This window comes from Nothobranchius furzeri, chromosome 14 (genome assembly GCF_043380555.1).
Source record: "Nothobranchius furzeri strain GRZ-AD chromosome 14, NfurGRZ-RIMD1, whole genome shotgun sequence".
In the NCBI taxonomy this organism is placed as follows: Eukaryota; Metazoa; Chordata; class Actinopteri; order Cyprinodontiformes; family Nothobranchiidae; genus Nothobranchius; species Nothobranchius furzeri.
Genome location: NC_091754.1, coordinates 55,313,267 through 55,340,841, shown reverse-complemented (window position 1 = coordinate 55,340,841; position 27,575 = coordinate 55,313,267). Strand labels below are relative to the sequence as shown.

Below are 27,575 nucleotides of genomic sequence, written 5' to 3'. Positions count from 1 at the left end.
TACAGGACCAGGGCATTGCAGGAGAATGTATGAAGAAGACATTTATTATTTCTATACATGTTTTGGCTGTCACACTTCCATAACGTCCCTTTAACAAACCAACAAAAAAATGCAACCAAAAGTCTAGATAATAATTTCAGTTCTAAGAGTGTACAATAGTGAATGTGAGCATTTGCCAAAACAGAGAAAAAAAAAGTTGGTTTTAATTTATTGACCTCAAAATACAAATTAGCTTTATTTTATTTTATTTTTTAGAAAATGTTTGAGTTGGCTTAAATAAATCAGTTATTTATTTTTAATTTCAAATAAACTGTCGTGGAACTAGCTGTTAGTCTTCTAGACACACTTCATTCACGGACAAGTTCATGATTTGTAAAGAAAATGGATCCACCTTTGGAAAATGGTCACATGGACTAAACATTTTTAGATGCTTCAAAGAAAATGGGAAAAAAAAGTCAGTGCAAAATGTGCAAGGAAAAATGATCAGGCAGCATACAGACCACCTTTCATCGAACTTTACGGTGCGCCATTTGGGACAAATTAGGTGGGTTTTCCAAATGATGAGGGGACAGTATCTTGGCAGGAAGAATCCCTTAAACATTTATTTATGGACTTATGAGTATTTTAGGTTGCTTTTGATTTTTTTTCTTCAAATTGAAGTTAATTTGAATTTGAATAAAACACAAGCTATTTTAAAAAAAATCGGACACCGATAGTCCTGATTTCTAAAAATTTGCATTGGTTGAAAAAAAAACTTTGGTGTACAGTATATTTTTTAAATATATATTCATAGAATAGCACAAAGGTCACCTTTCTATGTTGCACTGCTTGCATACATATCCAATAATGTTTATAATGAATGTTATTTGTTTGCATTTTATTAAGTGAATTTTCTGTACACACACACACACACACACACACACACACACACACACACACACACACACACACACACACACACACACACACACACGGTGCTATTCTCCTTAATTCTTTTATTTTCCAAATTAAATGACAAAAGAGAATTAGGATATGGTCTTTTTTGCATATATGTTGGTCTGAGGTAGAGGTCAGCCAATATGTAGGAGACATGGTCAGCCAATGGCCAATACTACTGCTGATTATTATGGGCCGATTTTCATGACCTACATCCAGATGTTTTCCACCTTTTTTCAGGCTAAAATATCACTAATAACATCGGTTGATGGAAAAACATTTCTGAAGCTGAATCGGTTTTTGAACTCTGAATTGAACCAACTGTTACATCTTAACTTTGGCCACTGCTCAGTGTTGAAGTCAGACACCTAAATAAAGTTAAGTTAGAGTATTTATTATGCAGATGTTCTTAGTGAACGTAAAAATACATAAAAATTAAATTCTGCAACAGCACCGGGCTGCCCGAGGATGTGCCTGTCTATAAATCGGCTTTATTAAGGACAAATGTCGGCCAATGCCGATTATATAAAAAAGCGGTAAATATCTGCCCAATATATTGGTCTACCCCAATTCTGATTTGTCTGTTCTACCATCTTTGTGGGAAAAAAATTAATTATTTTGGGAATTCTTCCAAACAAGCCATATTGTTGCACTGTGATGAATTTTAATGGGACGCTAACTGAATTTTTTTTGTATTTAATTTTTTTTATAAATCAAGGTTCAGTTGTCCAGTTCCTAGTAATGATGCCTTATCTTTATGGCTATGTGTTTAAAAATCAGGTTGCATCTTTGCACTGCTCTTGTTCTTTTGCTTAAGAAGCGGGTAACATGCTGTAGGTTTTTATGCTTTAACAAAATGCTTAGGAACAATAAAGTGGATTTATTGCCAAAGTCTTCGTGTCGTCATTTATTTTTATTTTTTTTTTAAAGAAAAATCTCAAATCTCGACACATTCGTAAAAAGAAAAAGACGCATACTTTGGAAAAAATCATTTATATTCCTTTGTTTTTTTTCCTCTCCATTGCAGTCACAACATTACAACGTAATAAAATGACAAATATATAAAACCAAACGTAATACTGACACATTTCTGTATCGTGTTCAAATCAACTACAAGTTTTCTTTAATATCTGTTGTACATCGTTTAAAATCTCATTTCTATGCAGTCGTCTGTATTTTCATTTAGTAAATCTCACAGATAAATAGACTCTATTTGCAGGAGTTATTGTAACAAAAATAACACATTTCCTAATGCTGGCCCAATGGAGCCATCAAAAATATCATTCATCTCTTCTCCCAGAATGCCTTGTAACACTTAAGTAGACGCAGAAAACACAGACCAGGAACCGAGATGCTTCTCTCCTGTCTCGTTTGTGATTGGTCTAAAATATTTGGTGTAAATTAGAGGCACCCACTCACCCTGCCCCAACACATAAACTCATAAGAAAATGGTAAATACCTGAACGATGTTCTGATACGCTAACGCAAGAGCGGTGTGAACAGATTTGATGACGGCGGTCATCGTTTCTACAGCTAAGTCAGGAGATGGTGGCCAGACAGCCTAGCATTAGCATGAGTCAAAAATATCCTCATCGCTTACGTAAAGCATTCTTTGATTGGCTTAGCTAACACTCAGAGAAACACCCTGTTATTTTTCACCAATTAAAAGTCGACTAATTGATCTATCAAATGATTTTCAATAGTAGCAAAGCTCACTAAGATGATCGAAAGCTGGGCACATGAGTGAGCTACACATAAACTTGTTTTACTGTCATGTTAGTGGGCCTTTAACTAGGTGGGGTGCTTTAGATGGCAGAGGTGCTTTTTTTCTGCACAACACCAAGAGAAGATTAGAACTTTATACAATTTTTTTAAAAGAAGGGTATTCTCTCTGTTAGTCAAAATGGTGCTACCGTGTTTTTTAACTGTACTTTTCCAGAGCTTTTTGTATTCAGTTAGTTATATAGAAACACCCTAACTCTGGAGTTCAGCACTGGTATCAATTTACGATAGCAAAAAATAAAAAGTAACAGCCTGAAATACCTGGCCTAGAAATCTAGAAAGACTGTAGGCAAAGCAAAATTATTGTTTCCCCTGCAGATTGGTCTAGCCAAGCTTCACGAGAGCCTCAGCAGGCCTGAACAGTCCTGTGTTATGCCAATCGCAGCAATCTATTGGTTTGGTGGGCCAATCGCAGCAATCTATTGGTTTGGTGGGCCAATCGCAGCAATCTATTGGTTTGGTGGGCCAATCGCAGCAATCTATTGGTTTGGTGGGCCAATCGCAGCAATCTATTGGTTTGGTGGGCCAATCACAGCGCTCTATCGGTTTGGTGGGTGGGATGATGCGACAGAGCGAAACAAAGATGGCTATGGCTCATTTGAAACTGCTTTAGCATCAACTTTGGACTATTTAGACGGGCTTTTCATTGAGTAAATAGAAAATATAGGTTCTTAAGTCCTTTATTTAGAAAAAGGATGTATTTGTGTCATCAGTATATTGTGGACTGCCCCGTTGACTGACATCTGTAGCGGTGAGTATGCCACGTTGTGCGTTCACCAATAGCATGCGGAGACAGTTGGAAGAATATACCCCCTTGACAGATCTGTATTTGGGTCGTAGCCAGACTATATAATCACATGTATAGGACGGCTTGCCAGGCTACGAAATACCAGTTTACTGCTGATTGATCCTATATAGAACTACAATTACCAATGAAGTTTTTCCTTTCGTCTATCGCAAATTTGCACTTGGTGATGATAAGTTGACAATCTGGGAAAAATGTCGGATACTGTTTGCTTGATTGACGCTTATTGATGTATTCATGAACGGAATAAAAAGTTCAGCTGAGTCGATTATCCATTAAACTGATTCTGGTGAATAATGGTCGATTCCAGAGCTTAGATCTAAGCTAATATTGCCAGCTAATCACTGCTTCGGTTTGGAAAATGTGCTTATCTTAATACTTTCGTGGATCCAAACCTTGCTTAAGGCTGTCTGACCGATCATTTCCAAAAACTTCATCTATCAGTGTGCTTATACGCAAGACAACACGATGGCACAGATTCCTACGAAACCAGTTTCATGTGGAGCTGTAATTTTTTCTCCTCCTTACATTCTAGATATTAATAAAGAACATTTACCATCAGTACATTTGAAAGGACCATCTACGCAAACCTGTGGAACATAGATCCGACTGAGAAGTTACAACAAAAGGGTATTTACAATCAAAATGCCAACCACAGGAAAATTAAAAAGCTACGTTTGCACATCATTACTAAAACTACTTTTTAAAACTTTTTTCTTCTCCACGCTGACAATAGAAAAGCGTGATTTTGACAAAATAAAAGCTTATGGTATAGATACATCCAAGTTGATGTTTAGTTTGACCCTGCCCCGTCTGTAGGATACAAATCTGAGTCAAACATCTGAAATCTTTTTCACTCAATTTATGATTTTTTTAAAGAAAAATATTCCAGTGGCTGTTGGACTCAAGCCTGACAGAAACTGGTCTGAGATCAGAAACAACCGGCTTTGAGCTCTTTAAAATAAAAAATGAGCAGTCATTCTTTTGCAGCTGTAGACCAAACAAAAACACTAGCTTGTACACACGTGCATACAGCCATACCGTAGGCTTCATATGATTTATACACCCTGATAGTGGAGCAAGTAGTCAGGGGTGGACTGGTCCATCTGGCATTGTCCTGGTGGGCGAATTGTGGCCCCAGTCCACCCCTACAAGTAGTCCAAAAGAAGATAAAACAATCAGATTTTTGTTTTAACAATAAGAGACACATTCCTCAGTCAGGAGGTGGAATTCAACTTTCTCAAAGAGGAAGTTGCATCATCATCTTCCCACTCCTGACTTATCAATCTTGACGGTATAATGACTTCATAAAAATGATGGTAAATATCTAAAGCAAATGCAAAAACCTTTAAAACAATTCACTGTCATGTACATTTGTGTGAGTTCACAATCTTTCAGTTCTAAAGGTTTTGCCAATCAGGACATTAAAAATGATCATTTGGTTCTTCCCAGAGGTTTAACAGTATGTACATAAAGCCTTAGACATGGTTATATTTGCTATTTAGAAACAACTTGAAGCCAGAATTCAGAAAGTGTGAAGACTTGTTAAGAAACAGGTCAGGTTTTCAGAACAAGTTCTGGACTTTGAAACATTGAAAACCCTTGATTTCCTTTTTTTCAGCCATTCTGTTCTATTGTGATTTTGATCATCTTTCAATTTCCTGACTCAATTAGGACCAGACTTTGGATAGGTGACCCAACATTCAACTCAAGTTTATGGTCAAGTCAATGTCTCAAAAAAGTTCCAACCATACTGTTGGTATGAGGTGTTTGCGCCAATGCAATTTTACGAACACAGTTTTTGCTGCCAACCCCTTCAAACAAGTCAAACTTCTTTCAAAATCTTCTGCTGTGAATTCAATATTTTACCTTTTGACTTGGGTCTCTTGAATCTACAACCGATTTCTAGGGTTTGTTTCATTTTGGTGTTCCTACTCTTGGGAACTCTAATGTAAGGCCACCTTTGTACAGGGTTATGACCTCACCAAAGATGCCATAGGTTGCACAACCTAACCCTAACTCTTTACAATGTGGCTGAATCATAACAAATGTAGATATTCTCCAAATACTTCTTTCCCTGCTGTATCCTCTATCCCTGATACACGTTCCAGTGCCCTCACCACTCAATCCATCTGCCTTTTATTCCAATAAAGACTCTTCAGCGTGTTGCTGAAGTCGCCCCACCTCTTAGGCCTCATCATGGCACAACTCTCTAACTGAGATGCAACTATGTGCTAAAAAGTTGAGGCCAAATCTGACTGAGGCTTCGAAATCTGATTAAAGGTTGGTTTATGCTTGACGCGTCCGCGAGGTTCGCACGGCTCCGCACGGAAAAGTTGCGTCATTTTGCGTCATTTTAACAACCACGCCCCTCCACCGTGTCTCCGCACGGCCCAAGATTTCCGCAACGCGCACCTCGGAAAATTTCTAACCACGCGGACGGACGGACGCGGAAAAACATGGCGGACCGGCAAGAACTAGTATGGCAGAGGTTCGTAAATACAGACATTTGTATGATTCAGCTCTCAGAGATCACCGTGATCAACATGTTGTTAATAATTCTTGGAGAGAAATAGCTCGCACTGTCGGAAAAGACGAGGACGCTGTTAAAAATGCTGGAATGCCATGTTGTAAACAGTAGTTTCTACTTCTACTATGGTGTAGTGTTGGATGCATGCTGTAGAGCTCCATGCTGCCCCGTTCAGTTTGGGAGAATATTGGCTCACCGCAGAGACAAGCCGCACGAACCGTAAACGCTGCGAGTTGTGAAGCGCGTTCCATCCGCGAGCCGCATCACCGCGCGGAAAGTAAATGCGTCAAGCATAAACTAAGCTTAAGCCATTCTGATGTCTTCAGGATTCTTGTCTTGAATACGCTAGCACCATTCTAAGGCTCCTCGATGGTTGTGTCTGAAGACTTTGTCAAGACCTACAGTGGACTTCCACTTTCTGGCTGACAGGTTATTTGTGTTGGTGGTATAACACTTTTTTTCTTTTTTTGCTTTTTATTGTGTCCTAATTCATTAAAAAAATTAGAGCCCCCCAAGTCTTCTTTTAAAAAAACAGCAAAAATACTGAAACAACAGTGATGTGGTATATTTGTAAAGGTTGTCTAAGCCCAGAGCCATCCTGCTTTTTGTTACTTTGCATAGCCGTAGATGCGTGGCCATACAAAAGCGAGAGAGCACTAGCTGGATTTCATGTTCTCAAAGAGTGGGCCTAGCTAAGGCTCTGGTTTTCTAGGTGAAGGAGGAAGCTTTTCAACTGTAGACAACCTACTCGACTGTAGATACAGCCTTTTCTACTTTGTGATCCAACAATGACCGAAATGATGCCTTCCCTTTGATTGTGTCTTATGTCGAGTTTTAAACCTACACGTGAAAGCTTCCTTGTTATAAAAAGAAACTATAGTATTTGGTTGTTTCTGACCTGATTTGGCTGTATTAAACCAGATCTCTGATTGGCTGAAGCTCTGGTTGCAACGGGGAATGTGGTTTTGGGAAGAGTTATACATTGGAAAAATCCACTGGGATCAACGGCTAGGAAGCTCAAAATGAGCCCCCTTTCATAAACCCAGAAGCACCTGTGGTGCTTGAAACCTTGATGCCTCTGGGGTAAAACTTTATTTGTGCCTTCAAATCTACAACATTCATGCAAAAAATCCACAAGCACTAACAAGAAATGGCTGACTGTGTTCTCTACATGGCACATCATTGGTTCGTAGTGCGGACACAGTGTGGTTTTCCTTTGATTTTTGACACATGTACAGTGCAACGTCCTGATCCAAGAGTACCAAAGCAGTAGTATCACTCTGCGTCGAGCATCGCCACCAAATGTTGCTTTTAGCTTGAACTGAAAAGTGTTTTCATCCTAAACATATTTGGCTAAATTCTTCACAACTTTACAAAAAACCTTTCTGCAATAGCACCATATGAATATTGTTCCCAACATATAAAGGGGTAAGGGATTATTAGACATTGGGTGTGTCTGTTCTAGTGTAAGTGTGTTAAACATATCTCCCTGCTGCAGAGGAAAACCCTGTGTTTATGTGTTTGTATGAGTGTTTGTGCATGTACACTAAGCACATCTCCCTGCACGGAGACTTGCATAGCTTCTGCAGGACAGGAAGAGCAGTTGTCGGTTTGGAAGGAGCCTTTGGCACAGCCTTGGCCGATAACTGAAGGCAGTACTCGAGTCGCACCAGAGAATTCAAAGAGACAATCTGCCCTTATTGCACCATAAGTACACGTGTGTTTCATGTTCGCACCATATGAAGTGGGATTAGCAGCCAATTGGCTCTCGTACCATATGCAGCTGCTTTTGTTTGCACCAAATGACTCTGTTTGCCAGATCGCAGCAAATGATTTGTCTGTTTTTTAAATTAGCTAGCACCACAGGAAATAAAGCAAGCTCACTCCTCATTTGCATCGATCAAAGCTAAGTGGTAGCTTTAGCATTTTCTGGTGTTTTGCTGTATTTTTTGATTATCTATGATACTAATTAGAGCTGCACGATATTAGGAAAACCTGCGATATGCAATAACAGTGATAAATATTGCAATGACAATATTACTTGCGATAAACAAAATTTTAACTCGGGAATAAAAATAATCAAAAACAAAGAAATTAAAAAATATATGACAAAAACATCATGAAAATGAGAAAAGCAAAAGATGTGAGGAAAGGGACAAAGAAAATGAACAAGAAAAGCAGAATCAGCAGAAAGAGCAGAACAAAGCTAACTCAGGTGTTTGCTAACCATCAAAATTAAGTGCCCTCCGCTTCGGGGGCGGGCATCTAACCTATGAGAACCCACCCAATTGGCCAAATGGGTGAAGAACTCTATTTGATTTGTTAAAAAAAACATCAAGCTTCCATTTGACAAAATGCTTTATGTGTAGCAAACATTTGAGCTGACCATTCATTGCGATATTTATCTGTTCTTTGCGATATGCATATTGCGCATGCTGATATCACAATAACGATATATTTGCGATATATTGTGCAGCCCTAATACTAATACTGTGTTAATGTTGGTCCATAACATTTAGCCCTAGGTCCCAACATGGAGGGCGAAGTAACCACTTAGTCGTGGTCTAGTTGTGGACAGCTGTTACCCTAAACTACTCCAATCTCAGAAATGTATTTAGACCCCTACACTGCTTTTACTTGTGCTTTACACAGATATTGTGTGCCCCAAACTGCACTGGAAGTGCTACGGCTAGCTGATGCTGTTTGCACTTGCGAATATCCATAGAAATCAAAGGATTCAACCATGCAACAGTGTAAAGGGTTTTGTGTTTGCTTTTGTATGAACTGCTTTAAAATATTTAGAGGTTGGAGTTGTGTTTCGATGGTGTAAATTATCTTTGATCGTGGCCGGTTCCACATCATGCTATTTTAAACCTTTGAGAACAAAGGTAGGCACAGTATATGATAAAGTATTACCATTGGCGCTATTGAGATGTTATTTGTCTTAAATACAAGTTATTTTCATTAGCCTGAATTTATACCCAGAATTAAGGAGCTTCATTTCGGTGAAACTCTGTGCATGCCAGTGCTGACAAAACGTGTCCACTACAGCGTCTTAGGCAAGCTGGTTACTTTGTTGACTATGGTAGTCCCGTGGTAAAGGCGCCTCCTGCCATCTCAGTTTTGACACAGGGCACCTAATCCGCACTGGAGGCATCAGCGTCGTGGAACGTCTATGGGGTTGATTTGAACCGGCCACTGCGCAGAACGTTTCAGTTCAGGAATGGTTATCTGCACTGCGTCGCTAAAGATAATACATTTTATTTGTATGCACCTTTCAAGACTCTTAAGGTCGTAGGATTGTGCTGATGTGGGTTTGAATCCCAGTAGTGTCGGCAGTAATTTATTTAGCCAGCTGAAGCAGATTTCATGTATTTATATTTTAGTGTTACTGATTAGTTTCTGCAAAATATTTTGTGTCTATAAACATCTTTGAATTTGGTCATTTCTAAGCATTTTGATTGGTTTAGTCTGCTCACCTCACATGGACTCACACTGGCTAAATAAACGAAGTAGAAAAAACCCATATTATTCCTTATATTCTAAACTGTTTATCAATAAAGGGTTGAAAACATAATACTGGCAAGTGAAGCTAAAATAGAAGAAAAAAGTTACTGCTGAGACCGGGATGTGAATCTGCACAAAACTGAATCCCTGCCCATCGTACCTACGACTAGACTAGACGACTAGACCAAGTCTGTCACATGACACTTGTCGCCTCTGCCACATGTCCTAACCTGGCCGGGGAGACCGGTTTCAGACCAGACTAATTTCTGGGGAAGGTGCAGGGCCTGATGTTGGGAGCAGGAAGATAGATTGATGTACATCTTATACATTAAGCTGTTTCAGGATTTTCAAAATAAAATTCAAAATTTGCGACTGAAACAGGAAAATGCATGAATGCAGCCAAACAAGGGTTTGAGGGTTTCATGCTGGAATGCACCAAAAAGTGGATTTTCCATGACATGGCCCCTTTTAAGACAAGTTTATCGACTTGGCCAGAACTAAGTCCTGTTTCTCTAAACCGAGTTTGTTCTAACACCTAACAGGTACGATATCAACTGTTCATAACTTGACTGCAGAAGCACAGTTTAAAAGATGTGAAATGTCCCTTTAAGATAGCTAGTCAAAGGCTGTACGTTGGGGTAATACTTTCAAAATTCCTCATCCAGAGTTGTTTTACGGTTTAAAGAATCAGAAGTTGGGGTATGGGCAGAGTCAAAATGAGTCTCCAGGTCCTAGCTTTGACATAATGTTTTATGTTTTGACAGGTAACCTGTCTAGGGTGTGCCCTGTCTCACACTCAGTGACTGTTGGAGACAGACAATAGCTCATGGTGACTAAACAGAACCAAGATTGCGTGGCCGATCCTATCTTTGGCGCCGCGGTGTGGTGCTTCTGCGCCTGAAAGTTGTTGCATCGCGGCTGGTTTGAATCACCCCCATAGACTCTGATGGATTCTATTTGAAGCGGTGACATTCCGCTGCCATTCCGCGCCGCTGACGCTTCCAGTGAGCAGTAGGCTTTAAGCAACGGCAGACATCTACAGTTTATAAGCTTGACCCTGCCATATTACAGTCAGAATTGACAAAGCTCCTCGAATGAGAAGCGAAACGTCTTCATGAAACCAAAGAAGTCCAGTTTCCGGCAGACACCACCCTAATCCATCTGTCCATCTCCACTTCCAACCTTCCTTCAATCTTGAACATGACTTACAGATACTTGAGGTAGGATCTCGCCCTCTTCAACCTGGAGTGGGCCATCCAGTTTTGTGAAATGTCAAAACAAAAATTTGGTTCACTTTGTGGTTATTAGCTACATATACTAGTACTAATAATACTACTACTAGCATGCACTCGAAAAACACAAATATTTCCATCTTCTTCATAAATACTCCTCTAATCGTCAACACAACTACATGTATTTATCTTTTCTAACTTCTTTACGTGCGGCGACTCCGTTTCATCAACTATTTTGCTGACGCCACAAGGTTTTAGGAGTTGGACAGTAAACAACTCTTCCAACTTGCCCCCCCACAGAGCGAGAGGGACCCCCTGTTGGCGTGTCATCCCTGCAACATTCCCGCAGACAGGCCCGTGACTGATGCGTTGGCCCGTTTGTTGTCACCCGCCACCCTAACAGCTTGGATATCATGGATAAACAAACAGAATGAAATAAATTATGAGCCATCCATCACAGCTCAGCCGTGGGTGGCCTTGGAGGAGTTGATGTTGGATGTGATACGGGTTGTGACGATGACACGGGTTTGCTCTCAGCGTTGGACCAGCATGATTAAGATATTAGTCACGAATCAGGAATAATTCGTCTCACATTCGCTCTGTTAGAAATAAGGATATTTGTTATTTTTGTTATTGTATAGCACCTACTGTATGTAAGCCTGTTTAGTGGGCATTAGCAATTATGCAAAACTTCTCACCATCCTGGGAATTATTGTTGGAACTGTTACTGTCAAGTAACAGTTTCACGAACCAATTGATCTCTTTACCCAACAGTTTTGCTAATATGCTAACTAACATGTGCAAGTTTTACAATTTGTAAATATTTAGAAAAATTAGGCATTACCGGGGCTTTTTACCTGATGAGTAAGTGGCGCGTAGCATAATAGACGCAATTACATCGCAGTCTCAGAGACACGCTTCGGACGAGCAGCGGCTGCGGATGCCTTCTCCACAGCCGGTCCCACGACATCACTAAATCCCCGTGGAATCGAAAGATCAAGCTTGATTTTGCCATTTGACACAGTAACAAGCTAGGAAAAATATGGCAGCATGTATCCAGAAGGTCTGTGGTTTATTTTCACCTTGGAGGTCACATGTAATCATGTATTATGTTTTACTATTTCTAGGCCAAGTTCACGGAGAAACCGGTTTTTACTTGTTCTTTTTTAAAATACGATCGATCAAGCTAAGTTTCACATGCAGGCTAAATGTGAAAATGGTCTACCCCCATTAACTAGATTAGCAGCCGATACAAAATAGACGTGGAGACGCTCGGATTAGAAAAACACTCAGGTCTTTGTCACGCTGAAAATCAGCATTCATAAACTCACCCATCCTGGCTCTAGACAGGAAGGCTGTTGTTGGTTTAGCGTCCAGGAAACAGCAGAGCGTCTCGGCTAATAGAAGCTAACCATTAGCATTAGCAACTCCACAACACATCAGAACTCCTCCAGGCTTGTATTATTTGTGAAGATGAAACATCAATGTTGCAGAGCAAATAAGGAGCCTAAGTCTCCTTCCTTTCCGGTCGGCTCATGGGTCCCCGGAAGAACGAAAAAATGAGTGCAAGTCAACGGGGCTAAAACGCTATTTTCTAATTCCATTTTTGGTTATTTTTTAAACACAGATAAGGTTTTTCTTTACCTTGCTGACGTTTCGTTTGCGGCTGCAAACATCCTCAGAGCTGACGTCAGAAGTTTGGGAGGTTTGAAGAACTTTCCCTCAGTTTTCTCTGTGTCTGGTCCGATGACGTCATTTTCGTGAAGCGCATTTGTAGACCTGGAATTATTTTCACACAAAACCTAAAATATCGTCCCCCCGTTCGAAAATAAGCGTTCTTGGTATCAAAATGTGTCTTTAAAATTCACGGACATCATATGTGAAATCCATGGCACATAACAAGCGGAATTAAAAAATAGCGTTTTTAGCCCCGTTGACTTGCATTCAGTTCTTCGTTCTTCCAGGGACCCGTGGTGCGGAAGTAGATGGACGTGACTTAGGCTCCCTGTAGAGTCAGTGGTAGAGATGTATTGCTGTTAGCCAATCAGAGGGGAGATATCCGAGTGTCAGGGAATAAGAGTTCTGCTCCCCTCTGCTCTGGCTTACTTCTAATTCTTGAAATTGGAGCACCAAGGGAACTTGGTCTTTAAGCAATAATAAATCTGCATGTGTCTTTTATTTTGAAAGTTGTAGGCTGCTTTACTCTGCTCCAGTGTTTGACTTTTAGCATGGCCTGATTTGAACTGCTGAGCTTGGCGTGTTCTGGAAATGTGGCGTGTAAAAATGCATACATTTACCCAGCGCTGTCACACTATGCTTCTGGGATGCGTTCAAGACGCCACCCCACTCCCGCTGGAAACACACCCATTGACTATAATGGTGGCTATTAGCTGCGTATTATACTTGCATCTTACGCTACACATCAGGTGGAGAGCCGGGGTTAGGCTTGTTTTTCTTTGGGTTACCATAAGAACATTTTTAGTGTCTAATAAAATTGGTGGAGAATACGTGTTTCCTTGTAATTATAGACAAACCCGAATGTTTCCATTGAACTTTAGTTAATAAAAAGTAAACCAAGTTAATTGTCCTTTCACTACACCCTTTTGTACTTTCATAAATCTAGATTTTTGCCTAAAACGATTTGGGCGTCCCATTTTTAAAGGGATCTTTTTAAAAAATAACCAGCTAGCATTGTTTTGTCCGCTGTCCTTACAGACTTGCTTAACTGCTGTTGTTGTGTCATTAAACTACTTCAGTGTCGTGTCCATTTTTCTACGATCACGCATTTAAATCTTGAGAAAGAAGAGTTCTTACTGCGCTTCTCTTCCTGGCGTCCTTAACAACCAAAGAAATTGTGTTGAAGTGAATCTTCCATCCACAATATAATAGTACATATCTAGTACAAACATGTGTTTTTACGTAGAAAATATATGTATATATATTTTATTATTATACTAAACTACCAGCGACATTTACAACTCCTTTTATGAAAAGTTGTGTTTTTTCTGTCTTTAACTCATCTTGCTTTCTTCTTCTGAAACCTATGAACTTATTTATTTATGATTGCAACATAAACAAGTGCAGCTGAAAAGCTCTGCTAGCTTTTGAAACAACTCGGCAAAATGTGTGAAATTCATAAGAACGGGACCAAGATGGGAGCGATCGGACGAGCTGAACAGAGAGAAAGAAGTGAGAATGGAGGAAATGACAGTAGCTTGCTGAGTCATGGCCGTGGGACTCACAGGTTTTAGGTGCATGCAAGGAGAGTGTGTGTGCGCGTGTGTGTGAATGTATAATAAAAATGTGAGATTGCTTTAGTGAGCGTGTGCTTCTATCGAGTCACCTTAAACACACGAACATTTTTCTAATAGTCTTCTCTAAATCTGAACATCCACATACACGTACATTTGTTACGGTGCTGTATGTGCTCAAGTGTACGTGTGTGTGTGTGTGTGTGTGTGTGTGTGTGTGTGTGTGTCAGAGTGAGGACTCGTACTGCAAAAGTTCATACAGCAAAGGTCCATCACGGTAGCGGATGCCCACAGCGCCAGGCGTTATGTACTGCAGGATGTTTATAGTCCTCCGCAGGCGACGGTCAACGTAATGGGCATCCCACGCCGGGTAACGCTTCCTGGGCATGTCAATTTTTATTAGCGGGCCCTCTGGCCTGGTGGTTGGGGGGGCAGACCTCACCTGGAAGACTGGAAGACACGTCTCGGCCACATCCTCTTCCGTCTGGGACTTGGTCATGTGGGCTGGAGTGGGTGGGGCAGTGGGCGGGGCTGAGGGGGGAAGAGGGAGACCCCACAGCAGCTGGGCGCAGCAGGATGAGGCGGGGCTCGGCTGGAGGTGGACAGTGGCAGGGTGCAGGAAACCGTAGTACAGGAGCATGACCAGGACGCCTCCAGCAAATGTCAGGTAGACGCCGCACAGCATTGGGAAGGCATACTGGTCGGTCAGCACTGGATCCCGGTAAGCATACCTTCAGGATATAGGAAAAATGTGAGCCAATCAGAATGCACATTTGTAGCTGAGAACAAGACATGTACAGCCTATTTGTAACTTGTGAGCTAAAGCAAAAGGAAACAGTGGTCTTTCTGAGTTTCCATTCTTGGCTGGTGTCTCGTTGCCATGGTCTTGGTCTCCTTTTTGCCTCTAAGAATAACCAAATTCAAACATTGTGTAACAAATCCGTCAAGTCAAGATAATTCAGTTATAACTCACCACAGGCCAGTAAGGATGGAGTTCTCAGCCAACACTACAATGTAATACGCTATCATTCGATAACGTGTGTGTCCCTCCTTCACATTAAACCAGCAGAAGATGTAGACGATCCCAACCACCATGTTGAAGAGCACCTCTTCCCACTTGGACATACAGAAGTCAGTGCCTCCGTGGACCACCCAGAAGGCCATGGCGCACCAGTGGATTACCACAAAGATGCCGAAGTAGATGTGGAAGAGGGAGGCGAAGAGGGCGAGGGAGAGGACACGAGATGAGATGGTGAAAAGACGCCAGAACAGGTGTAACAGCGCCCCGCGGTAGCTCATGCTGCGTTTGTCATCACGAGAGTCACGTAGCAGCTTGTGGTAGGAGGCCAGAACCCAAGAAAGGGAGAGGAGGGAGGCTAAGGAAGAGACACCTACAAAGGTAGAGCAAAGAGGCAGGAGTCACCCACTTTTAAATCTAATTTACGGAAAATTAACTTTGCATAAATTTGTGACTATGTTTGGGTCCTACAATATCTGCTGTTCCTTAAGATCAGACCAAAGACGTGTATTTGCTTTGGGCAAACCTTTCAGGAATCAGTAGTTTTCTCAGGACATTATATAACTCTCTATTTCTACTATACATACTGGGGTCAAAACAGATTCCCACGGTAGAAATTTACCCCAGAATATGACCTTGGGTTAGCCTAGAATCTATACCGTCATTTGCCGAAGCAACATAAATTTGCTTGGCATTTCAGTCGAGGCACACTTCATTGGAACCTTTGCAAGCCTGGCCAGGCATGTTGCCGACCAATCACAGCACATTATTTAGACAAACAATGTATTGATTTACATGTTTTAATGTTTTATGTAGTTCTTGCACGATGTAACGGCAGACTGCCTTGCTGACTGACATCCGTGGCAATCCAATCACAGCGCCCTTTGGTTTGGTGGGCCAATCACATCGCACTATCACCCAGGTGGTCAGGATGTTATTAACTAATCAAGATGGCCCCATCTCCATAGCAGTCTAGTCATAGTGCACTATTGGTTTGGTGGGCCAATCACAACACTTAGTGGGTGGGATGCTACTGAAAATACAAAGATGGCGAGTCAGCGACTTCTCGTTTGAAACGAGTTTGGCTTCAACTTTGGACTATTTTGATTTAGGCTTTTCTTTGAGTCAAGAGCAGATAGAGATACTTAAGTTTATTTAGAAAAAGGATGTATTTGCATCTTGTTTGATGGAGGTTGGCGGACTGCCTCGTTGACTGACATCTGAAGCAGTGAGTACGTCACTGTTTGTTGTCCAATAGCATGCGGGGACAGTTTGAAAACCAACGTAGATCATGCCTCATGACTGAGAGCCGTTATTGGACCAAAGCTAGACTATATATCAAACATATATCGGATGGCTTGCCGGGCTAACCTTGGCTAGTATTGTTAGAAATTAGCAGAAACTTTCAGGGTGGTGAACTACCGGGTGGTTGTTTCCCCAGTACTTACATCGGCCGTGCTTTAGAAATGAAATAATTGAGGCAATTATCTCATCTGACTGAAAGCAACACTCATCAATGACCTAAGGCCTGATCTACCTCGTTTGGTGATTGGTCTCGTGAAAATGTTCAATGGGAAAGGTGAATGACCTGCACTTGTACAGCGCCTTTCTGAGTCAGAGGACTCCAAATCACTATACAAGTCATTCATCCATTCACACGCTGATGGTGATAAGCTACAATGTAGCCACAGCTGCCCTGGGGTACACTGACACAAGTAAGGCTGCCACACTTGGCACCACCACCGGTCTCTCCGATCACCACCGACAGGCAGGGAGGGTGAAGTGGCAGCAGCAGTAGCAGTAGGGCAGCAGTATCTCAAGAGGCTGAGTCCAGTAATCGGAAGGTTGCAGGTTCGGTACCAGCTCCGGACAAAAAATGCTACTGTTGTGTCCTTGGGCGGGACACTTAACCTACCTTGCCTGCTGGTGGTGGTCAGAAGGACCGGTGGCGCCTGTGTTCGGCAGCCTCGCCTCTGTCAGTGTACCCCACCTGACTCTGAAAGGTGCAATACAAGTGCCAGTCATTTATCATTAAGTGTCTTGCCCAAGGACACGAGGACTGATCTAGATGAACCAACCCATTACAGGATAAACTCCTAACCCCTGAGCCACTGTGACCTGTGTAGACAGCCAAAGCACAACTTTTTGATAATAATCATCACGGCCAAGGCCGAGGGATGACTGGGTAGTCCCCATGGCCAGTCCGCCACCGTCCTAGGCCTACCTCTAAACTGACCTATGACCCCAAAGATATCAACAATGAGTTTATATGTTTGTATTGTGCTGCATTGTGCAAACACAGCACATACTAGACTTGCCACCAATCAACAAGAGACTGGGAACCAGTAAAGGTTTAACGTGTTTTTCGTCATAATTTGTCCACAAACTCAGCTTTTGCAGTTTTATTTGTTGTGTTTACACTAATAGAACTTTGTTTTCTTTTTCTGGGACACGAACTCTGGTGCATTTATCGCCACATTCTACAAGTCTATAAAACTCAGCATGCCCAACACTTTTTTCCTTCTATAGGTGTATTTTACTGGAGTCGTCAGTGTGTTGCTAACAGGCCTGGGAGAGTTCCTAGTGTTTTGGGTCATGACCTGTGGCTTTTTAGAACGTTTTCCTAGTGCTTGTGATTTTTGCTGTGATACGAGCAAATAAGCTTTTCTTCTTTCTTCGTTTTTGTGTGTATGAAGAATTTTAGATAGATCTCAAGATCGACTCTGGTCTACAATTTGATAGTCAGGTGAACTCTGTTGTTCGTTCGTGTTTTTATCAGTTAAGGCACTTATCCAATATCGTCGATCTTATCAAAACAGGAGTTCAAAACTGTAGCCAATGCTTTTATCATCTCTAGGCTCGAGTACTGCAACCCCTTCTATGCTGGCTTGAGCCAGTCCTTAATGACTCGGCTCCAGCTGGCCTAAAACGCTGTTGCCAGATTTCTTTATGGAGCACGTAAGTGGGAGCATGTCACTCCTCTCCTGACAGCTTTGGACTAGCTACCAGTAAAGAGTAGCATCTTGTTCAAAATCCTGGTCTTTGTTTTTCAATCCCTGTCTGGATCAGCGCCACCATATTTAGCCACCCTGCTGACCCGTTATGTCCCTGTAAGATGGCTACGTTTGGGTCAGAGTGACCTTTTGGCGGTACTGCGATCAAAGCGTAAGTCTAGCGGTGATCGTACCTTTGCAGTTCGGTGTCCTCGGCTTTGGAACCAACTCCCACAAGAAATCAAACCGTCCACATCGCTGCCCGCTTTTAGAGCAAGGCTTAAGCTGTGTTTTAGATCTGTTTCTTAATTGTTTCTATTCACATTTGAATGTTTTTGATCACTATTCTTATTGTTTTCAGCCTTTTTTTCTTGTTTTTAAATGTTTTTCTCTATTTTATTATAGAGCTGTTTTATTGTGCTGCTTCTTTGCACTATGTTCAGCACCTTGGGCCACCTTGATTGGGGTGGGAATGGTCTGTATTTGATATAGCGCCTTCTAGAGTCCTGGAACCCCTCAAGGCGCTTTACAACACAATCAGTCACACACCCATTCACACACTGATGGGGATGAGCTACGATGTAGCCACAGCTGCCCTGGGGCGCATTGACAGAGGCGAGGCTGCCGAGCACAGGCGCCACCGGTCCCTCCGACCACCACCAGCAGGCAACGTGGGTTAAGTGTCTTGCCCAAGGGCACAACGACAGCGACAGACTGAGCGGCCTGTGCCACCGTCGCCCCAAGGGAAGGGGCTTTATAAATAAAACGAACTAGAACATTTGCAGAAGCGCTTCCTTATTTAAAGTATGATTTTACAATGGACAAGTGTTTTAATGGCTTCTATTTGTAAAGCACTTTTCTATGTCGAAGGACTCCACAGTCCTTCACACCACAATCACCACTTCACACACTGGGGGTGGTGGGCTACATTGTAGCCACAGCTGCCCTAGGGCACACAATTAGCGCTACTGGTCCCTCTGACCTCAACCAGCAGGAAAGGAGGGTGAAGTGTCATTTACAAGGACACTAATGGAGCCGGGGGTTCAAACCACAATCCAACAATTACAGGACTAACCCCTGAGCCGCCACTGTGTGGACACGGTCTCAGACTTTAGTAGAACAAGCTACAGATGAAAAACACTGATGGTTTAGGGTATAAATAAGGATTCTCCGTCATATGATGGAAACGCACCCTAGAATGATCAGAACTCACTGGGGTGTTTAATGTAACGTATCATTAAAGAGCAAGTCACCCCCTACCAGAGTCTAACTCCACTCCCACTTCATGTGTGAAAAATGCAACAAATGCTGTTGCCTGGCAGACCGAGAGGGCGGAGCCGCTAACAAATACACACATTCAGGCTCACGGCAGCATTGTGACATCATAATGTACCAGTTTACATCATAGCATACTTCTTAGCCAATAGCGGTGGCAGATTTAAATTAAAATACAGTGCAGAGTTTTTACCTGACAACGGCACAACACTGCCAGTTTTAGGCAGAATATTTAAACTTTAACTAAGATGCACTGAAGTGCCAAATTATTGACGACACGTGTCTGCAGCACGATTAGACACTCGTTTATTTAGTTTATCAGCAAAAAAAAGTTTATTTGGGGGTGACTTGCTCTTTAAGTAAGAGGTGGTGCGTAGCACGACAGAAGATTTTGGCAGTTGCAAAGATGAAGATATTTTAAGTCCCACGGCAATCGTGTCCATCCACGTGCTAGTCACACATCCGAATAAAAGTGTCACAAAAACTCTCAAGTGATATGGATGAATAATGCCAGTGGGAGGCCATCTGCCCTGGATGATGCACATCCTGGGTGAATAAGGAAGAGGAGGGTGAAGGAGCTCTTTTATATGACAAACACAAACCTGCAAGGAAATCCAAAGAAGCACCATCTGCAGCCGCACATTACCGAGTGAGCACGATGTGTGCACACTGCTAATTACTGCTTATGCAGCTGCTAGATTACGAGTGCTTTGTTGGCTATGTGAAAACATAGAATTAATGCAGCTAAATACTAGCGTTGACGTTCTCCTGTTTAGTGTGGCCTGAGCTGCACGTACACTGCAGCGTCTCGGCTCTGTTCTCCTGGATCATGATGCAGAGCTGCAGGACCAGCTGAGGAGCGGACTCGAGGAAGGTCTCCAACAGACGCAGCATGTTGACGTCGGCATACTCAAACATCATGGCCCAGTACCACTGGCGCTGGTGCTCCTTCTGTCGGCGAGACATGACGCCGAGGTACAGTGTCCGGATATACCTGCAGCGGGTTCAAACACAGCTTATTAGTTTTCTTTCTTGCGTTTCACTGCTTTTAAAGACCATGCTCGTTCATTTTGCCATATTTCCAAACACCTTCTAGACAAAACAACTGACTTATCGGGAAGACAATGACATGATGACTCAGGACTGCAAAGAACAATCGTCTAGTGGAAGCAGTAAAGTGACACATGCCTCAATGGAGAAGGCTCTCTGTCTGGACTGCTGTTGAAGCATCACGTCAGTCAACAACACCAAAACACCAAACCAAACACATCTTTTGGTGTTAAATGAGCCGTTTTGTGTTTTTCTAACAATCATTGTTCAAGTGCATCGTTAACCCTGCACCTCCGTGCTTAACACACCATGTTGTACAGTTGTTGACCTAGGGGCGGGCCGAATGGAAAAAAAAAATCATAGCACGATTTATTTTTATTTCGATAATTCAGATGTTTTGGAAGTTATTTACCAGTAAAAAAAAAGAACATCAGTTTAAAAACTGTTTACCGACTACGCGGGGGGGGGGGGGGGGGGGGGGGGGGTTCGGCCCGTTTCTCTACACAGATGTGATAAGCAAAGCTTCGGTCGGCAGCTGTGGTGAAAAGGCCCGCTAAAACACGAACGGACGTCCCCAAATAATAAAAGCCACAAAGCTAAATGCAAAGTTTAGAGCAGAAAATTGACCCAGAGGTTTCCTAATGGAGCCAACATGTGACAATGCATGTAATGACTGCAAGCTAGTGGCTAGTGCTAGCCGCCATAATAGTATGGTGTGCTTCTTCAACGATTCCCAATAGTTTATGTCCACATCTTAACGCATCGATTATTAGATTATTTTCCTCAGCTCTACCGAGAACTAGGGATGCACCGATGGATCGGCATTTGATCCCAATCGGACGATAGCGCCCCTATCGGTTTTGATCGGAGTTTTCAAAATAGATCAAAGCAGACTGATCAGGTAGGGTTGTAGCGGTAAACCCCGGTAAAAAGGATGACAATAATAATAACCGTCTTGTTTTTAAAAAACTATATTATCTCGGTGGATTACCGTGGCTGCGGTGTAGGCGCGGTGACCCTTACCAGCCACCGTATCATCTGCTGAAGTTGCCGGCGGCACACATGCGCACTTTGTTGTTTACAACCAAAACTTTCTTGAAGCTAAAGCTGAAATAATGGCCAAAGGAGGAGACGGCAGCGCTCAGGACATTTATTATCCCTCAAAGAAGACAACGTGGGAAGTACGGGCATTTTTTGGATATTTGAAGAATGCCGAGGGAGTTTATAGAAGACGGCTATCCTGCTTGCAGTACGTGCAGAAAAAGTATCTGTGAAAGGCAACAACGCTTCAAATCTCATGACACATCTGCGTGACCATCACCCACAACTCTACAGTCAACGCAAGGCAAGCTAACGTTAGCGTTTTAGCTAAAATGCGTGATCCGAGGATTTGGGTTGAGGGAGAACGCAACGAGTCGCTATATAAAGCAGCCGCAGCGCAGCTACCTGTATATAAACCGTGTCGGGGACACCGCCATGTTGAAATGACGCTATGCATTACGGGGCTCCCAGGGGCAGATAAGAGTTGGTCTCTCTCCGAGAATAATTATGAATTTAACAATGATTACTGCCTGATGACATTTTCCCACATCTGCAAAGCTCACTGGAAGGACACAAATCGAGGACAATATTTTCCTGATATAGGGTTTAGTACTCAAGTAAGGGTAAAAAAGTATCTGATTAGAAGGCTACTTGATTACTGAGTATCATCTGATCTAATATTTTTAAAATGATGACATCAAAAGACAAAAAATAAGAAGTTATGGGCAATTATTGGTATTTTAAAGACTAAAGGGGAAAAATGTAAACAAATAAACAACATAATTACAAAATAACACATTTTAGGAAAAATTTAGACACAAACTGAGGACAATAATTCCTGACATACAGGGTTTATTTAATTGTGTGAAAATGTAGCACGTTTAAAAAAAATATCACGATAATACCGAAAACCGTTTTAATTTTGGTCACAATAACCGTGAGGTTAAACCAGACCATTTTAGATTAGGTTACATTTCCTTTATTCCCAGATTATGTAGTTTGTAGCACTCATTATAATGTTGTAGAAAATTTCTGGCCAATCCACGTGATCGGTATCGGTGATCAGCATTCTTTGATATCGGTATCGGTGATCGGCAGCAAAAAACCTGATCGGTGCATCCCTTCCGAGAACCCTAGATAAACAAACCAACACGCTGCCTAAAACTTGCTCTGATCGCTTCATCTGTGTGTTTGTTGGTAGATCGTCATCACATCATAATCCTTAATGACCTCCTATCGTCAGCTCTATCGGCTCTACGTTGGCTATCTCACAAATATTGAGTTGGACTTCAGAACCCCCTTAATTCTCTATATGATGGACTCAAAAGGGTGTTGGATACATCCGTTGGGAGGTTCTGGAGCATCACACAGTGATGTGAATCTCCGGTTCCGTCGGATCCCAAAGGTTCTGGACTGGATGGTTCGCAGCATGTGTGGGGATGTGACTCTCAGTGAGCAAGCCACTCAGAGTGTAGCCATGTATGTATTTTTATGAGTTCAAACACCCCCCACCACGTGTGTCCGTAGCTACAGTACATTATGTGTGGCAGCACAAGGTTGATTCATAAATGATGCAGCATCCGTAGGAAGATTCCCACCGTGCTCACACCTAAAGAGCTGCACAGCAGCTGTTAGAGATGTTTTAGCTCTAAAACGCTGATTGTCCTTGACTCGAGGAAGGATGTGGTTCTGAAATATACGAGCAGACCTTCCGCCCCTTCCAACCCCCACCACTTTCGCTTCTCCCTTTTCCTCTCCATTCCCATCCCTTCCCCTCTTCTCCCCTCCAACCGCACAGCCGCTCCGTCTCTGAAGTGATCCGTCCCAATCGGGTCGTACCACTTCCAAACTGCACCCAGTCTCCTTCTTCCTCCTCAGTCTCCTTGACTCCTTCCAGGTGAATCGGTCCATTCTGTGAGTGCGCGGGGTTGTGAGGCAGCACTGAGAGGTGGAGGGGGTTGGTTTAACCCTACAACTGAAGCAGAGGATGGCTTGGAGGCAGAAAGAGGGCTGGGATCACTACTACTACTACTACTGCTGTCTGAGTCACACACACTCAAACAAAAACTACAGCCCCTACAGAAAGATATGCTCGAGTGTGTGTGTGTGTGCGTGTGTGTGTGTGTGTGTATGTGTGTGTGTTCAGCAGACAAAATAAACACGTCTTTCTGTTCCCCCCAACAGCGCTTTTAGCACAACAATTAGCACCTAAGCCTTTCCAAATGTGTGTTTACGAGTGTGTGTGTTAGAGGAGGAGAGGGTAGTGTGTGTGTGTGTGTGTGTGTGTGTGTGTGTGTGTGTGTGTGTGTGTACTGCATGAAAATGTGTTGCCAGAAGCACAGATGCTTTTCGTTTTTGTACTCTCCATGCATGCTGACACTCACGGGAAGAGCCGTGACACCGTTTCTCCACTCTTTCTCTCTCTCTCTCTCTCACACACACACACACACACACACACACACACACACACACACACACACACACACACACACACACACACACACACACACACACACACACACACACACACACACACACACACGGAGGTCTGACCTCTGTTGTATAGCTGATCACAGGAAAAGCTTTGATGGGATTCAGCACCACGGAGAGCGCCTCAGCTACTTTGTTTATGCAGATTTTTGGCCATTTTAACACATTTCTGTCTGTTTTCTGCCAAACATGAACAAATAAAGCAATTCAAACATCAAAATGTGAGTTTAAATGTGTAAAAGTACAGTATGAGTTTCAGTAACGATATGGGGTACGATGTAGACATCCCCAAGGAAACAATGGGATTTTGGAAAACAAGTAGAATAAACCCCGCCCCTTTTATAGATAGCTCAGGTAGATTTCACGTTATTCAAAGTTTAAATGAGTCACTGAAAGGTTAGGCTTTATTGTACTGAACTGTTTTTTATTTGCTTTTTTACACAGTTACAATTTACGCTTTATGATTCTCGATGCAAAATGTTGAACTTAAATGTTTTTAATTTTTTGCAAATGAACTCTTTAACGTTTTTAAGCACTAAAACAAATTACACACCTACAAGTAGATGAGTTTGTCTGCTTTCTCCTAAATTTTCTCACTGCTTTAGGACTGAAAGTTCTCACTCAAGTCCCCTCAGAGAGCCGAGAGTGCACGCTCCCACATTTGACTATCAGATAGTGATGGGGACAATTGACCCTTTTGATGGGAGCCGATCATTCGGGGTCAGTTTGCCTCAAAGAGCCGTTCAAAACACTGGCTCCTTTTAACGAAGCGAATCAATTTGCGTGGGACAGCGTTCGCCACGCACGCACGCACATGTGTGCGGCGGTGCATTTGAGCCATGAGAGGGAGGAAAATGAAGAGTTCTCTACAAGGACTCAGCTCTCATTGTCAAAAAGATTTGACTCGTTCGTGAACGTTCCATCACTACTATCCGAGCCTTCCGTTCTTCCCTGTTTTAGATTTTTTTTGATTTGACAGAACTTTTTGCACAGGAATAGTTTGTTGTCAGAGACTCAGAAAAGCAGATTCATATGCTTAAAGCTTCTTTCCGGAGTATTTCTCTTATCCGATGGCACCATCTAGTGGCTGACAAGCAGATCACACAAAACCGCTGTTCCTTTGTTTTTTTTTAAGATGTCGACTTCACTCTTCTGTTTATAAATGTGCTTCTGTAGCCGACAAACAGAGCTAAAACACGTTGTTTTACGAGTATTATTCTCATGCCATGTTGTGTTTTCATATATTTATATTTTAGAGACTTACTTGTCCGTGAAAAGTTCATCAACTCTGAATCAGCCGAGGTATTCCTTAAATGTGAAGCGTCTAAGCGGTAGTCTAACGCTATTGGTTAGTTCTGGTCGGCGCTTCGTTTTCTATTGCATGGAGCTCTGCGGGGCAGGGGGCGAACTTAGCAACAAAAAAAAGAAGTATTGCTTACATTATATCACTGGACATGATAAGATAATCACTTTTACAGATTTCTGACAAATCATACATCATTTCTGAAGGAGGAAAACTCCGGAAAGCAGCTTTAAAAACTACTGGTGGTCACCAAAGTGACCTTGATGAGTCTCTTTCTGTTACCATGGTGACCCTAATGAGTCACTGGCAGCAGCGTAAACATTTCTTGGAACCATGGTTCTCTTTATACTTAATTTTGTCTGAGTTTATATTATAAAGTGGATGTTTGTTTGAATTTCTGTCACATTTAATCGTTTTGAGACGTTTTTTTTTTTACATGAACTTAAATGTCTGTTAAGGCTTGAAGTAAGAACCCATGCAAGGAGAAATCTGGTTCAGATAGTCTGCTGTGTGTGTGTGTGTGTGTGTGTGTGTGTGTGTGTGTGTGTGTGTGTGTGTGTGTGTGTGTGTGTTCTAGCTTCCTTGAGTCCCCTCACCTCCACACCTGGCCCAGCTGGAGGATGTGTATGGTGGCCTGCCACAGCCAGATGGTGACCAGCTGCAGGCGGTCCTTCCCGGGATACAGACACCCCAGAACCACCGTGCCCCGCTTCGTGAGCCCCTCCACCTCCCCGAGCCCCCCACCGGTGTAGTCCTGCACAAACCAGCGGAAGCTCAGGATCTGGACTAGCACCGACGGCACCAGCACGAAGAAGAGGGTGAGGCCGAACCAGAGGTAGTTCTGCCTCTGGTAGTAGTCCACCGCCAGGCACAGGTCCGTGCCGACGTCCCAGAAGAAGACCAGCAGGGCGAGGATGATCCAGAGGCAGTCCAGCCACAGCTGCTCGCGGGGAGGGCAGTGGGTCTCCCGGATCCCGATCCCCCCGATGGGCTGGCCCCCGCCGAGGGAGCCCAGGCAGGCGGAGCGGCAGCCCCAGTAGCAGGCGGAGGATCGGCAGCACTGGCAGATGTGGATCGCGGCGGAGTCCAGAGGCTCGTCCGCGTCGACGTCGTACAGCTGGGCGAACCCGACCCCGGCTTTGCCGCCGTCCGACTGCGCGGCCATGTTCCCCTTCCCGCTCCTGCCCTCCTGCGAAACGCACGACAACCGCACCGTGGTGCTCGCTGGCGGGGCGCGGACACCACGTCACTTCCCAGATACCTGCTGTCCTTCCCGCGCCGCGGCGACTGCTGTATCTCTTTCCCGCCCGGGGCGCGAGGAGCCATCAGAGCCGGCGGCCGCGCGACGGCGGCTCCTCTTCCTCTCCTCCTCCCTCAGATCGAGACAGCGCCCGCGGGAGCTCGCGCACGGCAGCAGTGTATTCTGGTCCTTTTCTAGTCCAGCAGCGCAGCAGCATCCCGTCCTGCGCGCACGGTCATCCAGGGCGATGGGAGGCTATGACGTAATGCACCTCCCGTTATTCTCAAGATGCCTGCGTGTGCGTGCGTGTGCGTGTCAGACCGAGGCCCCCCTCTGGACTCTAAACTTCTTCTCAAACGTCCCTCAGTGAAGCAGGGAGCCCCGACTCCTGCTCCTCATCCCACCTGCCTTCAGGCTAGGAACCCGACACCCCTCTCCGCAGCAGCCTCCGCAGCTCCAGTCCTGCCTCACCCCCTCACACACTGCCCCCCCCCCCCCACACACACTCCTCCCCTCTACCTCAACCACCGATACACATCTGCACGCTGAAAAATATCACATCTCCCATTCATTGTAGTAACAGTCATCCTCATTTCCCTTGAAAGCTCATCTCCCGCTGACAAGTCACTCTTTCTGGACACAGGGGCGCGTCCAGAAAATTTGGATGGGGTGGCCAGATGGGGCCAAAGACATTTTTGGGGTGGCACACCAAATTGGTCCTTGTGGTAACACTGGCAGAGTTTAGCCTGTGGCGATGTACTGCATTGCGCCTTTATTCGTTTTTGTTAAAATAACAGTACGTATAAATTTTACAAACACAAACATTTCAGAAATATACATTTCAGTTATTTAAATGTTATCCATTTTTTGGGTAAATTCACCAGTTGCTGTGTTAAAAAAACTATGGAGATAAAAACTTTTTTAAATAGTGAGCAGCAGAAACATATGTATTTTGTTTATTCTGATTATTTCCTTACTCATCAATTGTAATGTTTTATTTTGTTTTATAATTATGTCTTGAATAAACAAGATCAATTTATGGTTTGATTGAACATTAATATGATTTGTTAATACTGGCTTTTCTGGGGGTGGGGTGGGGTCAATTTTCTAGGGGTGGCCATG

The 27,575-nt window shown here is 43.2% G+C and overlaps 1 protein-coding gene across 1 annotated transcript; it reads right to left on the bottom strand.

Moving 5' to 3' along the window:
- Window positions 1-1,913: 1,913 nt before the first annotated feature.
- xkr6a (XK, Kell blood group complex subunit-related family, member 6a) lies at window positions 1,914-26,946 on the bottom strand. Its single transcript, XM_015952528.3, has 4 exons — window positions 25,810-26,946; window positions 20,127-20,323; window positions 15,017-15,434; window positions 1,914-14,774 (listed from the first exon to the last, which is right to left on the bottom strand). Exons 1-4 carry the CDS (start codon window positions 26,376-26,378, stop codon window positions 14,270-14,272), a joined length of 1,689 nt encoding a protein of 562 aa, XP_015808014.3. The 5' UTR covers window positions 26,379-26,946; the 3' UTR covers window positions 1,914-14,269.
- Between the last annotated feature and the right edge of the window lie 629 nt (window positions 26,947-27,575).

Bases quoted from the DNA above. Each gene is read 5' to 3' on its own strand.
- xkr6a (XM_015952528.3), bottom strand. From the start codon at position 26,378: ATGGCCGCGCAGTCGGACGGCGGCAAAGCCGGGGTCGGGTTCGCCCAG. The intron at 15,435-20,126 runs GTACGTGCAGCT...CTACCTTTGTAG, and splicing joins CAGAGCCGAGACGCTGCAGT to GTGTCTCTTCCTTAGCCTCC. The intron at 14,775-15,016 runs GTGAGTTATAAC...TATATCCTGAAG, and splicing joins TCCATCCTTACTGGCCTGTG to GTATGCTTACCGGGATCCAG.